This window comes from Molothrus aeneus, chromosome 9 (assembly GCF_037042795.1).
Source record: "Molothrus aeneus isolate 106 chromosome 9, BPBGC_Maene_1.0, whole genome shotgun sequence".
Lineage (NCBI taxonomy): Eukaryota > Metazoa > Chordata > Aves > Passeriformes > Icteridae > Molothrus > Molothrus aeneus.
The window spans coordinates 18,649,855-18,668,251 of NC_089654.1; the positions used below are offsets into that span (position 1 = coordinate 18,649,855).

At 39.0% G+C, this 18,397-nt stretch overlaps 1 protein-coding gene across 2 annotated transcripts in view; it reads right to left on the reverse strand.

The window, feature by feature from the left end:
• Positions 1-5,449: 5,449 nt before the first annotated feature.
• Positions 5,450-18,397, reverse strand: part of PLPPR5 (phospholipid phosphatase related 5) — a 45,253-nt gene continuing 32,305 nt past the window's right edge. The window contains exons 4-6 of one of the 2 annotated variants that reach the window (XM_066556149.1): positions 17,712-17,888; positions 16,118-16,237; positions 5,450-7,646 (exon numbers count right to left, since the gene is read on the reverse strand). In XM_066556149.1, coding sequence (XP_066412246.1) covers positions 7,614-7,646; positions 16,118-16,237; positions 17,712-17,888 — 330 coding nt within the window. In that variant the 3' untranslated portion in view covers positions 5,450-7,613. Of the gene's footprint in view, positions 7,647-11,052; positions 11,188-16,117; positions 16,238-17,711; positions 17,889-18,397 lie in introns of those variants that run through there. The other variant, XM_066556150.1, reaches the window with a different exon arrangement.

The window sequence follows — 18,397 nt, forward strand, 5'->3', positions numbered from 1 at the left end:
TGCAGCAGGTGGCCTGCATCTGAGGTCCAATTCAAACCACATCAGGGGTGGGCTGCCTTTCAAAGCAGGATGATACAATGTGGCTGTCCAAATCGCAAACAACAAAAAGATGCAAAACCAGCATCCCCCCTCTCCAACTCCCACCTGGAGTTAAACAAACCAGAATCAGCAAGGCCTAGATAGTGCTCTTTCTTGATCAATTTTCTTTCCTGCTATATAGCAGAAGGTATGATCCACACAGTCCTGAACATCTTGGCTTTCCCATGAGTTTTTGACTAGTCACAAATTCAGGCCATATTTGTGCCTATCAACATGACTGTCAGACCACTCCTGCTGGAATATGCAGTGTCAGGAATAAATTCAGTATGATCTATTTGCTTTAGCAGCTGTGTAGGGAATTCTTATTCACTGTCTATAAAGTCATTGCAAGTTTTACCCTTTGAAATCTCACTTGTATTCAGAGTTCTCTTCAGCTGAAATTATCTCATTTATTATCAAATTTTCAAATTATCTCATTTATTATCAAATTTTGATCACCACCCTTCATTCTTCTTCTGAAACTATCTCATTTTCTGCTGTTGCTCTACTCCCATTAAAATAATCAGTACCACACCACGTTTTTCTATTTTTATATTCATACCTGCATCTGAAAGAGCAATTTTATGTTGGCAAAGGCCTAAGTCCAATACACTTGCTGGTTATTACACAATGTGACACAGCAGTATGTGACATCTACTGAGAAATAAAAATGCCAGAAGCAGACTCAGGAAGTGAGCACTGGGCAGAGAGCCATGTAGCAAAAGGTAGTAATGCAGGTATGTTAAAAGCTAATGAGGATGAAGAAGAAAGCCATAGTACTGTTCTCTTTTGTGTTAATGTGTATGCTTCTCAACAACCTTCCTTCCAATTGAAACCACAGCCACAGTGCAGGGAGTGGGACATCTGAAAGCCAAAACACTTGTGATCAAGAGAGCCAGAAAGAGACTCCTAGGTGAGCACATGTCTGTGATATCTTCCACCACACTGCTTAAGATCTGTAGCTCTTCCATTGAGCCCGCAGAGGTGACTCTTCCTCTCAACTATAAAAAGCTTTTACTGTCACATCTATAGCAATATACAGGTAGAAGTGAGTTTACAATCCCAAATTTCAAAAGAAATTGCATCCATGAGAGAGATTTTTCTTAAGCTCTATATAGAGGTAACCAGACTCCTGAAGAAAAAGTCCATTTTATTCATTTTATTAAAATGCAGTTTACAGCTTTTTACCCTCACTATGGAGGGAAGCTGGGTCACCAGGCAGAAAATAAAAGGCAGCAGCATAGTTTCCAATGCCACGGGAATATCAACTTCTCTTAATCTGACAAAGAACTAAGGTTCAAACAGCCCACAATTATCTGAACCTCTAAGCAAAATGTTAACTGAATGAAACATATACACTATAAGCAGGCAGCATTCCCACAGGAGACCCAGGATGACAGAATTCTGTCACATAATCAGCTGATATCAAGTCTCCCTACTCATTTGGTTTCTTTCCTGAAAAGACACAGCGTGGGAAATCTCTCACCCTCCAACTGACAAGAAATAGTTTGTTTAGTCTTTCTATTCCTCCTCTACTGGGCTGGTGCTCACTGGCTTTGAAGGGACTCCACAAAATACACATAATACAAAACCAATGGCATTCTATGTTTTTCTTTGAAAGATATAAGATCCAAGCCAACATCCTTACAGTATTTTCTCTAAATTCTCAGGGGACCAAAAAATAAAGTATTAATCAAAGAAGATCTATCACCTTATCTTGGTAACACTGTAAACTGTTGCCAAAAGACAAGGGTCTTTATCTTCTTCCTTGCATTTTCTACTAAGATTAGCTTCCAGTCCCCTGTCTTCAAAGAGAATGAATGGGAATTTTCTTTTGTTTTGCTAAATGAGCACTTTATTCTCATCACATCAGACTTATTTTTAGAATATTTGACTAGAATATCTGTCAGTTGCTATTTTATAAATAGAGGTTGCTAAGGAAGGAACAGTAGCTGCATTTCCTTAAGCAACAGTAGCAAAAGAATATGAAACAGCAGATGATTTCTTAGCAGAAACAGCAGACTAAAAGTAGCATTTTTCTTCTACTGTGAAGAAAACAATATTTTTTCAAAAATACAGAAATATGATCCCTATAGTTTTTCTTTTACAGGTGTAGACATGTTCACTCCCTTTTATAGGATTATTTGCCTACTTCAGAGCAATGCTAAGAATTCACAGCTTCAGGTTAGTCACAGCTTGGTAGCATTAAAGACTGCCACCAAAACTACAAGTTCCCTGTACTTGCAGAACGTATGTGTTTAGGTTTAATTTTGGTATGTAGGAAGAAATTGGTCAGAAAAAGGATTTGGTTTCTTATTTTTGTTTATTTATTTTGCTATGAACACTGTCAGATGAGAACATGGCACCAAGAATTTGGTTTTGGGGACCCAAGCTCTTACTGGGGATTCTACACCCCCATTTTAGAGGATGGATTCAGTAATTCTTTAGGAAGCTGACTGCTACACACTGTTCTGGCTGTAGTCACTAGGGGAAGATACTAAAACAGCAGATCTACTCTAGGGAAAAAAAAGAGAAAGGCTTGGGACTTGGCGACACAAGAGACAATTCAGGACAGTTTATCTGAATTAGCTAGAGATTTGCTGTGGATTAGTTAGAATAAAATAAAACTTCTGGGTGCAAACTTTTGTTCAGAATTAAACTATCCTACTTAAACTAGATTAACCTTCCAAATGTCTTACACAGCCAGTGACAACAGACCAGGGTAGAAGGCCTGAAAGAGTACCTAACATGTTCTCCTGATGAACACAGCCATGCTCCCCTTCTCGTAGCAAGAGCTGACAACTGGAACAGAAGAAACTGAGTTCAAGGACACAACAGGCAGAGAACTGGCTATCAGTTCTCAGAAAACATGCAGCTGGAGCCCAGGCACAGGCCAGTTACAGTGCTGGCAGCTCCAGCAATCACCAACTGTCTGCAGCATGGGATGGTTACATGGCGCAGCACACACCACAGCCTATGTCACAGTTCAGACAGCCAAAACACAGAGTAACATCAATTTCAGAAAGCTTCACCCCATTACAGAGTAACACCTTACCTCATCAGAAGGCTTCAGGCATCTGCCCATACAGAGTAACATCAGATCACTTCAGGAGGCTGCAAGTTCTGCCCTTCTTGTTCTTTGTCCCAGCCTTTTATCCCCTCCTGTTGATGCATGGCACCTGTGTGCCCTCTGTTCCCTTTGGTGGTTGGTCAGTGCCCCTGGGCACTCCAGGGCTCCTTGCTGTCAGTGCTGCTCACAGCTGCAGTCCATGAGGGATGAGGCTCAGACACAGCCCCATTGCCAATTACCACAAACTGTGCACCTACAGTTACAGCCAAGTGGAAGCTAAGCCCTTGGAAGGCTTAATGACACCCCACTTACCTCCAGCTTGACTAGGAGAGCATCAGCAGACACAGGGGACAAGTTTCATGCAGGATATGCTGTACTTCCTAGGATTCTCTACAGAGAAAGAACAAGCTCCAGATCTGACCATGGAACCAAGTACCTAATCCTCTGTTTTGGAAGGGAACTGAGGCTTCACTATAAGGCAAATACAGGCAGCTTACTATGAGCAACAAACCTGTTGGAGTCATACCTTGGTCTGGCACCTTGGCAAGTGCTCAGCAAAAACCAGGCTTATCACAGTCACACGAGGGCTTCAATTCCCACCCTGGCAGGGTCTTTCTGGGGTGTTCACAGTGTCTTCTTCCCCAAACATCAGGTCAAACCTAGAAACTCTAAGAAGTTTTATCAGCCATTTTCACACAGGAGAGGATGACAAAAAGGCAACACTTAACACTGGAAAGTCCCTAGTGGTCAATAGCACTATTAGTGTAAGGTGTAAAGCTTTCACAACCCTAGGCATGCAGCAGAAGTTCAAGTGGCAGACTGTAAATACTTGCTTTGCTTGAAAACCAAAAGCCCTAGAGAAAGTGGAGGAGAAGGCCAAAAGCTGAAGCCATACTAGGTTCTCCTTTAGCTTTCCACTTGTCCAAGTGAAGACCAGGCAGCTGCTGGCTCCAGCTGCAGTCATGCTGGTAGTGCACTTCATCATCTGTCCAGTCTCTCAGAGGTGCTTGAGGGGAGAAAAAAACTGTTCATGCTAGTGCACAGCAGGAAAATCCGGTATGCTGGGGTTGAGGCAGCTGTCAGAGGCAGAGCTGGGTAAAAATGCTCCTGAGGTGCCTGGAGGGAGGTGCTGCAGGGCTGAGAGGTCTGGAGGTGTGCTCGCCCTTCCGCCTGCAAATGCTCCTGAGTGTCCCCAAGGCTGAAGCTGTGCAGATGGACAGGGATGTGTTTGATCAAAACAAAATCACTTTATCTGCTCCTAAAATGTAATGCACTCTCCTTTCTGATGGCAAGCCTCAGAAATACCAAAATTAGACTTCAGAAGAATATAAAAAGCTCCCTGCTAACATAATGTGCAAATGGACTGTTGCACTTACTGTGATCTTGGGCAGCAATAAAATTAGAAGGCCACAGCAAACAGCAAAGAAAATTGCAGCTAAAAAATACCAACACTATCCTTTTTTAATACATATTCTTAAAATGAACGTTCTTAAAAGCTGAAGAAATGTGAGCCCGGATGCTATCACCGTATGTCTTACGCAGTTCCTGATTATACACCAACAGCAGAATCCATATAAGACAATCTAAAATGGTATGGATAGGAGCCCAGCTGGTGTCCCCATATGCCTTAGAAATTCCATTTTTAGGAACACAGCAGCATATAACATTAGGGATGCTTCTCAAGCATCTCATTTATAAATGGAGCAGAGCTGTTTCACTGAAGTACACACAGAAAAGGTCCACAAGAATAATAAAATCAGTTGCATTCAAAACCACTGAAATGGTTCAACCACACTGTTTCCAGTAGGAACCACTCTGTACCAGAATATTTCCTGAACGAGAGATGCTTGCTCATCACTAGGATTTTTTTAAAAGCAATCACCAAAAAGTCATTTTAGTACAAAAGTGCCAACTTACTTTTGTTTTGGCAAACTCTTCCTACTCAAAGCTTTTTTGAGTTCAGAATGGAAGAGCTAACGCCCAAACTTCAGGGCAATGGAGAGCTACAGATGTGGGAGGGCAACTCTGAAAGTCAGTCAAAGCAGTGTCTGGAGCTTGGCTGGTCCACATTCTGGGGAGAGTCCTTTCCCAACAGGCTGCAGACTGCAACACAGCTCTTCCTCTCATGCTTTTCAAGTTCACCAGAGCTACTTCTAAGGGTAGGCCCTTAACTGTGGGGATTCTTGGTTAATTGTGAGAATATGTCACCAAATGCAATTCACATAAAATCACAATTTCATTACATGCACATCATCAACCAAAATATATGTAAAGCAGACACCTAAAAAAATACACTACATATGAATGAAAAATTATTTTATTTAAAAATACATTATACAGCAGAGTGTCTCTCTTTTTGTTTTCTCACTGCTGGTTCACAAAGATAGTATGATAATTTTAACCCAAATATTTGACTGGGAAAGATCCTGAGAAAGAGACCAGTTACAAGCTGATGATATACAGTACACTGAAAAAGAGTCATCTCTTTTAACATAAAAGAATCTCTTGGTAATCTTATAAATCAGATATAAAAAATGCAGATTTGCTACCATGCAAAAATGAGTGAACATTTCATTTAAATCTGCACACAGAGAAATCATTAGTACCTTGGAACCTAACTAGCTAGACTAAGAGCAGGGTGAGTTTAACACGGTGATACAAACTTTGGATCTACTACAATTTTGTAAACACAGTTGATAGTCTAATACAGGTGGATTTGCAATCACCTAAATAACCTAGCTGTAGCTAAGGACTCTATTCTAGGTCTTTTCTCCCCACAGATATATTTCTTCAATCTCTTAATTCTCAGCTTAGCACAATGACTTCGTGGCATATGCTCTATTGCACTCAGAGATGACTTGGCCTTGCCCTGTTTGCCAAGCACTCTTTAGGTAGTTGTATTTTAGTGAAAGCAGAGGTTAAAACATAAAGTAAAAGCGGGCATTACCTGATGACTATGTGAGAATGCACTAAAATTCATCATAGAAACAACAGACCTGATTCTACATCCTTGTGTTTCAAACATACTCTAACAATGATTAATGCACAGGAAATACACTGAACTCTGGAAAATTTAAGGCCTAAAATGCTCAACAGCCTGCAATGACCAATTGTATTCTCAATGTTTCTATAGTGATAGCATTTTATCAGCTCTTGCCAGAGGGACACTGTCTGGCACATGTTAAGAATGTATTCAGTATTTACAATATTCAGATCCATTTGGTGCTCAATTTTTATAGGACAACTTCACTATGAATAGTCAGCAAGACTCTTCCAAAGGCGGGGGCTTAATCTGAATATTCACAGCAATAACAGAGATATGGTAACATTGGCTGATGTTGAAGAAAAATCAATTTGTCAACACCATGCAGGCTGGCAGAGGATTTTTTTTTCTTTTTTTTTAAGAATATGAGCCTCAAACACAGAGATAAAAAGCTTTGTAGAGAGAAAGTCTGCCTGCCCTGGTCACTTAGGCTGAAAAAAAAAATTGAGTCATTTTGGTTTTTCCATGAGTCTTCCATGAAAATGGAGAATAAAAACTCAGATGAACTCTCCTCACTAAGCTGGCGACCCTCTTCTTATCTTAGCACCCATTCTCCCAGCATAGTATCAGGGAGTAAAACAATCATGAGAAGATGCAGGCTGCCTTGAGTAATTTGTTTAAATGATTTATGAATAGCATGGCTTCCCATCAGATATGCTAAGCTAAGAACAGAGCCCTTAACCTTTCATGGGATATCATTAGTAATAAAGAATATATCAAAGATCAAACTCTCTAAATTATTCTCACTTCTTTTAACCTAGATACATATATGTCATCCAAGACATTCAAGAACTACAAAACAACAATTCAACTACAATTATGTCAGGAAAATATCCAAATAAATAAACTTTTAATTATGATACAATACTTATTACAGTAAAAATTGGCATTTTTTTCTCTTCAAAAGCAGAAGCACCAGTCTTACATATAACATACTGTTTTGAATGATATCTTACATGGAATACAGCGTAATACAATGTGCAAACAGCATTTTCATACAGAACATAATATTTGTCTAGTTTTTATACACTGAAATTGCCTCAAATGGAAACAAGTTCATGCTGAATTAAAAATGTAGATTTTAAAAATCAAAGTTAAATCAAAATACAAAGTACTGTTGGAATAGGTACATGAACCATTGAAAACAATGAGAAGCCAAAATAGAGGGTAATGTCAGATAATTAGTGCTCAGTTTGTCCCATTCCATCATAAAAGTAAACAGTTAATATTTTTGCTAGAAAGTAAAGTGACGTTCTAATATTTAAGAATTCTTCAAAATGTTGGTATCATTTTAGTGATGTAAAAATCAAGTCAGAAATAGGACTTCTAAAAATTTCTCATTTTTTGATACACTGCAAATATCATGTGTGGGTTGTGAAAAGAGATGAAGTCCAGTGGAGTGAATATACATCAGCGTCAACATCATGTGACTTCTGCAAAGGCCGTGATGTGGTTCTACAAGTAAAAGGAAAAAGAAACCGATAAAAACCACAAAATGACACAGACAGACAGCAGTCACCTTTGTGAAAACTTGTGCCTCCTGTGTTTGAAGGGCAGCCTTGTACTTGGAGACTATTGTAGGATGATGTAAATAAAACTGATTTTCACTGCAGTGCTCTCACTCACTCCCATAGCAATTCTTAACTGCTGAAAGACTGGATAGGGAAATATGCTGAACAAAGTAATCATATGTGATGGTTCTATTATATTTTAATTTCAGATGGCTTTTGTTTGTTTTAATTAAGTTTAATTTTAAATTACATGTGAATAATTGAGTTAGCTGTACTTCTATTGCTATGTTATTCATAATTGAAAACAAAATTCCTAGAAATTAAAATGACAGTTTCTGACAGATTATAATACTCTACTTCAGTTTAAATAAAAAATTAATATTAAAATTGTAAAGATTATATTCTCCCCATGAGCTCAATGGCACTGAATTAAGTTGCAAAATGCTTGAAATCAAGTGGCATTTGGCAATTAAGAACTCATATCCAATTTATATTCAAATTTTTTTTTTCAGAATCACCAGTCTCCACTTGCAGTCTACGAACATTTTCCTCTTTCCTTCAGTGGGACAATTCTTAGGAACACTGAGATGTGTATTGGATTGTTCTTAGGAACACTGAGATGTGTATTGGAACACAAACATTCTATGTGCAACTCTAGAACCCTGCAGCATCCCAAAGAGCCTGGCTACTTTTTCATACTCAAACCTAAGCAAGTGACTCTGCACCTGAAGGGGAAAGGAACCACAGCGTGAAGTGCAGGATCCAGAGGAAGTGCGTTTCCCTTTGGGCACACTGTACCCTTGACTGCCACCATTTTTCACAAAACAACAAATGGTGGAATTAGTAAACGGAACCTTGATGTTAAGCCATGTGTTTGTTCCCAAGCACAAAAATGTACAGAGGGTAAAACACCAAGCAAAGCACTGCAAATTTTTTTTCATCACTTTGCCTCCTGGGCCAGATTAAACTCAGAAGAGAGGAGATGTGAGCTGAAGAAGAGGGCAATGTGGATAACCTGGGGAGTGGGACCTCCCATTTTTTGCTTAAGGGAAGTCATTCAGAAAATCTCTTATCACACAGCATAAAAAATGCTGGAGAGAAACAATGTCCACCATGTAAGTTTCTATTTCTAAGTTCTTTAAACTGCCTGAATATTTGTCTATCAGTCTGAGCAGGGGGAGATAGGCAGGTATCTTTGCTTTTTCATATTAGAGAGAGGGAATTAGAAATGCTTTGATTGGAGAGTTGCCCTTTATGCCCCCATTTCCCAGCCAGGCTGGCAGCTTTGCTCCCTCTCTCACTGTGCCGTAACTGTACTGAGTCCAGGGGGAGAAGCTCTCTTCCACCTCCCCTACAATATGCATTTTAGCTCTAGTTCTTGCTGTATTTCATGACAGCTTTCATAAAAGAATACTACTTAACACTTAACAGCAAGCATCTTATGTATATTCTTCCCAAAACCAGAATTTATGTATTTTAAACAAACAACCATTATTAAACCATGCCCAGATTTTTTAAAAAGCATTAGGAAAAAAAAAGTACAATTTTCTATGAAAACATTTTCAGTAAAAAACAGTAACAAATGTTATTGGTTGCATATTTTTATTCTGCAGAAAAAATGCAAAATTAGACTTCCTAAATTAGAAAAAAAAAATCAACTCCATTTTATTTGGCTGGCCAAATTCTGTTTTGAGTATACAATACAGTGGGCAAACTCAATGACTCTGGAGTTGCTGTGAGGCTATGATGACATTTTCTTCACAGTATTAATTTTCTTTATTTAGACCTCAGAAGTCATCCTGTCAACTTAAACTATTCTCAGCCTAAAATTATTCACTTTTTTCATAAGACGGCTTAAAAATGAAGAATTGGTGGGAAAAAAAGAATTTCTCTTTATTTCAATCAATTCTTTCAAGTCCTGCTATGTGCCATCCCTGTCTCTAAGTGACACACATTTGTCTGTGATGCAGAGAACCAAATGCTCTTTCATGTGGCATTAATTCAAGAGTGGATAATGATTATTTAGGGAAAGGAAAATGTGGTTCACACTCCTGCCAGCTATACTTCCAAAATGAGCAGGTCACCATCCTGGGAAGACATGCAGAGCAGGGGATATAATAACACAGAAGAAAATCTTCCTTCCTCAATAAGCCCTCAAAGAGAACTGCTAAGCTGCTGATCATGGACCTATTGATTTGGACCCTACTGAAGGCCTGTCAATTCATTTCCAATGGACTCAGCAGGGTGATGCATAACTAGGTCAAAACTAATCACTTGCTAACAGCAAGAATCACTGATACAGATTCATGCAGCTGTCTGGTTACCCGTGCTTTTTCATGCTACCCTCTCAGGCAAAACTACAAATAAGCCTTGCTGACACTCTGCAGAAAAAAAGCCAAACAAACAGCGTCCCTCTGAAATAACTACATTTCACTCTTTTAATTCTGCTTAGATTTGCTGTGACAAGGGTCAGAGTGAGATACTAACTACTGTCAGCAAACAGATTCACACAGATGCAGGAAGAAAAGCAAAAAACCATGCATAAGACCTCAGCTTCTCCAATTCCGTGGGAATTTTTTTTCCCTAAAGTTCCCTAAAGAATCAGAAATGCTGAGGGTCTGCTCAATGGCAGCAGTCTCACAGGCAGGCAGACCAGCATTTGTACCATCTCTTCTAAGAGGACAGTACCAGGCTGGTGAGCAAAGCATGCATCATAACTGCACTCTCACAACACTAACAAAAAAGGTAAAGCTAAGGGCTAAGCCTTGAGTGCAAGTTTCTGGGGAAAATGATCCACAACTGTATAGGTTCTGTTAAGTTTTAATTAATTTCTGTTGATAAGCAATGCTATAATATCAAAGCATTGAAAAAATACATTAAACTTTTTGTGATTTGCAGTTTTCATTATATATATTAAATATTTTTAGTTTGGGGTTTTTTTACTTTGTTCTTATCGATACAGTTAGAAACATTCAAAAATAGTCATCATCCTAAAAAGAACATTCTTCCCTTTTTGAAAACAGGACTTTGTAAAATTGTTTGTAATTTGTCCCACAGTAGAGTTCGTTAAAATAGAAAATACTACTGTAGTACCTTAGGCAAATGATAATTGATCAAGCAGTAATAACAATAATGTTATCATGCAGCTCTCTGAGTCAGCAGAGTGTATTATCTGCTTTTACTGGAGCAGTGAGTTTCGGAGCAGGTGTTAGTGCCCCACACCCTGCACAGAAGGCGGGCAGGCAGGGCAGTGCCATGCCAGTGGCGCTGCACTGCCACGCACATACGTGATTGCCTTATTGCCTTAGAGCAAGGGGTGTTATTGCCTTATTGCCTTAGAGCAAGGGGTGTTATTGCCTTAGAGCAAGGGGCTCGCCGCGCTCCGGCCCCCACAGCCACGAGAACAGCCGAAGGATGCGCGCTTTGAGGGAGGCTCCTCGCAAAGCATCTTCTTGGCTGTGGCTAACGCCTCGATTCTGTAACACCTACAACATGCATGTTGGAGGAGGTCACACTGAATATATTGTTCCACTTCCCATGTTTAAGTATTAGTTTATCTGAGCATTAGATGTAGTGATCACTGTTTGCATTCAATCAGAAATAACTCTTGTACAATCCCTCAGAAGCAGATTTCAGCAGAAGAGTAGGACATGAATACAAATTCAAATCTTTGACATTGAAACAAAACTGCTTATGATTTTTTATGAGCTGACTGTCCTGGGTATGTGTTTGTGGTATGTGTGTGAAGCAGTGTTGTATTGTATCTCCTTTAACAGGCTGCATTATCAAGAGAGAATGATTATGCCAACAACTGCCTATAATCTGATGTAAGCACATGGGCTCTCATCAAACCATCCTGGAGAAACAAGTATGGACATCTATGAATGCTTTTGGACATCAAGTACTACAGTATTTGGAGACCTCTCAATTAAAATATTTTGAAGCATCAGAAATGGCCACAACCCTCTCCCACATCTGCCCATAGTATGGTGAGCTAAAGCATCTTTGTGTTTTGCTTTTAGCTGTGAGCTCAGTGAGAGGTGATCTCCCTGGAGAACTACAGGGAGCAGGCCAGGCTCCCTAAGCCATGGTGCTGTGTGCACACCAGGGCACACAACATTTGAAGACTTGGTACCAACATGCTGAAGACCAAGAAAAAAAGCAGTAACACTGAGAACCAAAACTTTCTGACATTGTGAAGAAGCTGTTCTGTGTCTCGTGAGTAATCAAGATGGAGTAAATAGAAAAAAAAATACTCCCTAAATTCTGAGGAGGAAATCTTTCCCAGTCTTAAAAACACTAGCAGAATTCATTGCAATATCTACATTTACTATTGCTAGGATGTTTTATCACCATCATTATCTTTGGCACATATGCAATAGAACAATCATTACTGTGTTAAACTCAACAAGATTTCTGAGACAGTTAACCCTGACAGTCACTAAAAACTGATGTGCAACAAGAATGTCACATATTGCGAGAGGAATTCCGAACCCTCATGACCATTAAAAGTTGGAAATGACAGAAGGAGAGAGCATGTAATCTCTCTGAGTTAAGTCATGCTGGATAGTCAGTCCTACAGGGCAGTATAAGAAACTTCATTGAACAAAGAACAGCAACTGTGTTTGGGAAGATTTGGGCACTGCTGACAGAAGTAGCAGTATGAAGGAATGCCAAGCAGAACCTTGGGGAATAAATGCAGTTTAGCTGTCAAAGACAGCATTGCCAAGAACCCACTGTGCAAATAAGTAGTACTGAATAGCTACAGAAAGCACTGATAATCACACACAGTAATTATCTCATCTCACAGGAGATGAACCATGGTGCATCTCCTAACCCAACGCTTCCTTCTGAAACCTTCTATCTCAGTATTCTATCTACCACCTCCATTAGTCCTGAAATGCTCCATGTTGTATTTGTATTTAATTTTCTCAAAGCTAGAATACTTACAAAAAATAAATAAGACTAGCAGAGTCATAAGCTACATGATGGGTAGGAGATCTCTGTAAGCCCTGGCCAATTTCAGGTGACTTTCGCATGAAAAAATGTCAGTCTCCCCTGAAATAGGAAACATAATTTGTGACTGCACTTGGATAAAGCTGAACCTCCAAACTCTTCCAGGTACTACCCAGAATATCCCCATTTCTCAGTAATTCCTGAAAAAGAACAGAACTCTCTAGTCTTTACTGTGGTAGGATAAGAGCTTCCTCTCTGTAGGAGACTGCCAGCTAACTGAAACACCAACTGTCTTGTAAGAGAGAAGAAGGTAAGAGACAGAAGAGAAAAGGAAGCAGATGGGTGAGTGGTGAGGTTTCTTGGCTTTCATTCTTTTCATTAATTCTGAGGATGATTATAGTTAAGGTAAAAGCACTGTCTGCACTGCTGAGCAGACTGGCAAGGATCACTCAAGGAGACACTAACTATAGCTTATTTGACTGCATGGGCACCCGTGCAGAACAGCTAAATCATCTGCATGTACCACAATGCAACAAAGTGCCATGCAAACAGTGATCTAACCTTGTCACCAAGCAGCAGCTCAATTCAGAGTATCACAAGAATTTATGCCTATTTAAGTGCACTTAAAACATAGGGAGACCTCCACCAGAACTCAGACAGTGGCAGCACAGTGAGCACGCCAGGAGCATTTGCTCTCCAAGCAGAAAGCACTGGAATAGCAAGTAGCAGACCTGGAAACAGCAAAACAATGTGCTTCCAGGTCTGTATGATGTATCATGTGCTTACGCATTTACAGGTGAATTTATTACAAAATAGCAATGAGTGGGGTCCTATCTGGCAGGCATTTCTAATGAAATCATTCTTTAAATCAGGAGTTTTTAATTGCTTGATCCCAGATACCTGTATAGTTACCGGTTTTTAGTACCAGTCACATAGCTGCATTGCTTCCAGCTTGCACTGCCTCAGCCTTTGATAACTTCAGACAGTTAGGACTTGTGCTACTCCCTGTAGCTAATTTCTGACCATATCCTGTCTTTAATATTGGTACAGAAACTTGTAGACTTAAAATAAGGAAAAAAAGTTTTAAAATAAGCAAAATGTAAGTCTATGTGCATTCAGAATATTGAACTGGAATAGTCTTCACTGAAATGTAGTGAAAAGTAACTCATGTGTCTAAAGGAGGAAGAGGCAAATAGCACACAAATTATTTAGCATCACTCTCTCTCCTGGAGAGAACAAATGATGTAAAATAAGAAGGGAGCTAAAAAGCAAAGACTAATTCAATAATTCTTGTAGCAAAGGTAGTTATTTGAGAATACCTAAGTAAGTTTAGACCTTAGTTCCCTGAAGTACTGTTCTTAATTCCTTTTATTTAAGAGGGTCTGTCTTCTATCTAAAACTTTAGATTAAACAAAAAAAATTACATTTAATAAAAGGTAAAAATACCCATAGAAACTCAAAACCTAAAGCACTCATATGTAACTTCTTCATCAATTATTTGCTAATTCAATTTTAAACTTTCTGGAAGTCAAAACAGAAGAAAGCATTTCCAAGCAATTAGCAAAGTCTTCACCTTATTGTCCTTGCATGACATCCTCTCTGTCTGAAAAGGAACACAGGCTTTGCAACAAAGACAAAGATGGGAGGGACCTCACCAAGTGGTATCATTTTGTGGTCAGTCCCCAGTTTAATTAAAACTAATCTCTAGAGAGAAGCTGCATGACAGCAAACAGCTACTGCCACAAGAATACGGGCTCAGAAGGAAAGAAGCTCATTCATGTAACAGAGTCCTGGGCAGCTCACAAATGGCAGTGGTTATCCTCTAGCAGAGGAAACACTACTCTTGACATCACCCTCCCACACTCTCCCCATTGCTTTCCCCACAGCATCTCAAACTAGGCCAAGTCTCAGGAAAAGAACATTGTTGATCATAAGTGAGAGGTTCTCAAACCAGGTAGAAACATGGAGTTAACATGAAGTCTTTATCCCAGGAAAAAAATTTAAAATGTCAATATCCAGAGAATGTGTATGTATTACCTATGATGGCTTTTGAGCCACAGGAATGACTTCTATTGCATGAGAGCCTAGCACATAAATAAAACATGTTCTTATTAATGTGATATGTTCCAGGCCAGCTGACAGCTTGTTTTGTTCTGACATTTTACAGAAAGTTTACTGAATGGATTATTTTGAAGATACACATTCATCATCTAAATGCTTGTTCAAGCAAATGAGACTCTGACCTCCTTATGACAAGATATCAGCGGAAGTATTTTGAAAATATTTGGTTCAAAAAAGGCATGTTAGATCATTCTGAAATCTTCCTTCCCTTCAAGGAAAGGAATAAAAAACTCAGGACTAGTAGCAATTCTTACTAAAGAATAACTTCCACCACATTCAAGTTAGTATGAAAGATTGGGAACCCTTTCTTATTTTGAACATGAAAAAAAATTATCATAATTAATCTGGATTTAAAATAATACCACAGAAAAATACTTTTGGTGCCCTACCCAGTGTAGAATTGCTTTCTGTTTTCAAATATGGGCATAACCCAATAGATTTTAATCAATTATGACAGATACAGTCACTAGAAAAACCTTCCTTTAAACTTTGCATTACTAGTTCAAAATTTCCCCTTGGTAAAAATGTCTAAAATGTTTTCTGTATTTTATTATGCTATCTGTTTTTTATTATGCTATCTGTTTTTTGCTCATAAAATTAGTCAGACAATCTTACCTAACATATATGATGTTACATACAACATCATCTTCAAAAAATATAAATGGTTATCACAGCAAACTAAAATAAATTTTATTGTGATATTCAAGCAAAAAGTCTTGGCATACCCAGGAGACTCTCCCTAGCATGTTCTAGTCTACAATCCCATGTGCTCTGACAAGAGATCAGGGGGTTGTGCAGTTACTGTATGGCCCATTGCTCCTCTCACTTCCAAGTGGGTGCCCTGTCCTGGGGCTAGCACATGTCTGATGACAGGAGCCCCACAGGTGACCCAGAAGGGACTGCATCCCATGCTCTACACCAGGCTCAGAACATACCACACACAAACAGGATAAATGCCCCTTGTACCTGAATTGCAAAGCCCCTTGGGCCAGGGGTTAAACGTTCTTTCTAAGCATTCTAAGAACCTTCTATGTTCTGCGGACTATCAGGCAGAGCATTAATCACATTTACTTGAGGAGCACAAGGGGAAAGGGTCGCAGATCTACTCAGCCTGACTCCATGGGCTTAGCAGCAGCTATGGCACTGAAATGACGACATGAAGAGTCTCCCAAGGGGTGTCACTGAATTTAAGTCTTTCCTTCTTTCTCTTTCACTGTTAAGAAACACTGACATAATTTTAGATCTGATTACCGTGGCACTCTTGTCAGGATAGTTTGTGATCATCCTTCCAGGAAAGCTATGTTTTATTTAATTCATTTTTAAAAAGTCAGACATTACCTTTTCTAAAGGGCTTTCTACTCTGGGTATGCTGATCATGGGCATCTGGGTCAGATTATCCAGATGAGAATGCTCATGTTCTGGCTGACGTCCTCTGAAGTTATTTACCACACAAACCACCTAGAAGGGATTTGAAGATAAACAGAATACCTAAGGAACAACTCATTTTTTCAAGCTTTGATCCTGACAATTATCATTAGGCAGAAATGACACCAGCTTTAAGTCACAGCTTTACAGTAGAAACACTGAAATGTGAAGTTCATGTTTTACAGAAAATCCTTAATTAATATTTCAAGACAAACGACTTTCAAGTGATTTATTGGTACATGCATCATTTGAGAACCAAAGAAACCTCCTATCTAAAAGAAAATCCATTACTGAAGCTGCACAATAGAGCACCAAGTATTATCAACCTCATGAAGAGATGTCTTGCAGCATCACGTGGCATTAACCTTTAACTCCTGGGAAGGCCAGTGCCATTTCAGTTTTGATCAGCAAAGACTTTCTCAAACGAAGAGTAAGAAAGGGAATAAGAAGGCAAGGACCATTCCCAAGTCTGAATGTAACTTCACAGGGACTTCGTAATGTGATGTGTAACAGTTTGTGCTTCTACTAATTACAACCCTCATCTGAGCAGTAATGTTTGCCAACTGCATTTTCTTCAAAACACAACTAAATTTGATTTCATGCTACTGGACACCTTCTGTGGAAGGGAACATTTGGAAATGCAAGCAGATGTATTTTAAAGGAGACTTGCAGCTACCCTTGCATGTCTAGAGGAGTGAAAACATCCACCCCAGCCATCCCTGGGAGGGTTCACAGCCAAGCCATGCTTTCAGATCCAAGACCTTGAGGCCAAGACTCTGTGATCCAAGAGTCAAGCTCAAAAGAGTTTTCATGGGGAAAAACATCAAAGGTGTTTTTAGTACTATTACAAGCTGCCAGGCAGACAAACCTACAGGCATTAAACAGCAGTGACTGTTCTATTCTATAGTCTTGCACTGCAGATATGAGTGAAGGTGATTAATAGATTAGAAATAGTTTTCTGACACAGACAGTAGTCATTGGCAACTGCAATTAACTATCTGGTTTTGGAACACAGCTCCAGAAAAGGAAAAGGCTAAACAAAGACTTTCTGATACAGAATAATATGAAATTTCAACATAAACCTGAATCTATGAAACACTAGCACTATGAAATAAATTCATTAGAGTTATTGTAAAGCCAGAAAAACAAATGCTACCTATTCTCTGATCAGTGTGAGAACCACTATACAGAATTTAATACTTTATCCGTGAAATCCTAACAATGTGTTATTCTGAGGAATATATGCTTCCTGCGTGTGGGCCTTGCTGCATAAATTACTGTTTGAAATACTACAATCTGATTTATATGGAAGTCAAAAGAGATAACTGAATCAGTCCTTTTTTGACTTCACATTTCTGAGTGTATGTAAATACTACTAAGGAAACTGATGACTAATTAAAAAAACTGAGGAACATGTCTTGTTATTTAGTTATCTGAAGGCTTTTTTAGAGATACAAACTTATACATTGATTTTTTTCAAACAGAAGTGACACAGACACACACTTACCAAAAATACTGCTATAGATATTCCAATTACAAATCCTGCTATTACATCTGACCAGTGATTTCGATACTCTGCTACTCTGTTGATTCCAGTAAGGAAGGCCAAGCACATTAAACCCAAACACAGAACAGGTTTTGCAAGCCTTGTTCCTCTGGCTTTCACTGTGTTGGTGATATACATCTGAAAATTAGAAAGGAAGAAAGTGTAAGACTGGTGGATGTCTCCCACTAATTAGTGAATAAAAGCTTTATATTATATTCTGTGTATTTGGTACTTTTTTTCTGGAGTGGGGGAGAGTGTAAAGAACCTAGGAGGTAGAGTAGTAGATAAAGTCATCATTACCCTTTCCTAGGGATATAGAAAAAGAATCAGACCATACAGCAAAACTGCATTTTACATGAACCTGAAATGCCTACAGAAAGTCAGACAAATTGGACAATCCTATCCAATTACTCTCAGTCTATGTATTTATTTATTAATGCATAGAAGTAAAGAGACTGATTTTTGACTGGGCAGTGTTGACAGTAACAGAAAAAACATTTACCCTGAAGTACTACTAGTATTATTACAAGCTGCCAGGCAGAGTAAGAAAGGGAATACATAAAGACCTTGTTTTTGTTAGCAAAAGCCCTTCTTCCTTATACACCAGTTCTTTACGTGACTAATTAGTGATTTGTCAAAAAGCAGTG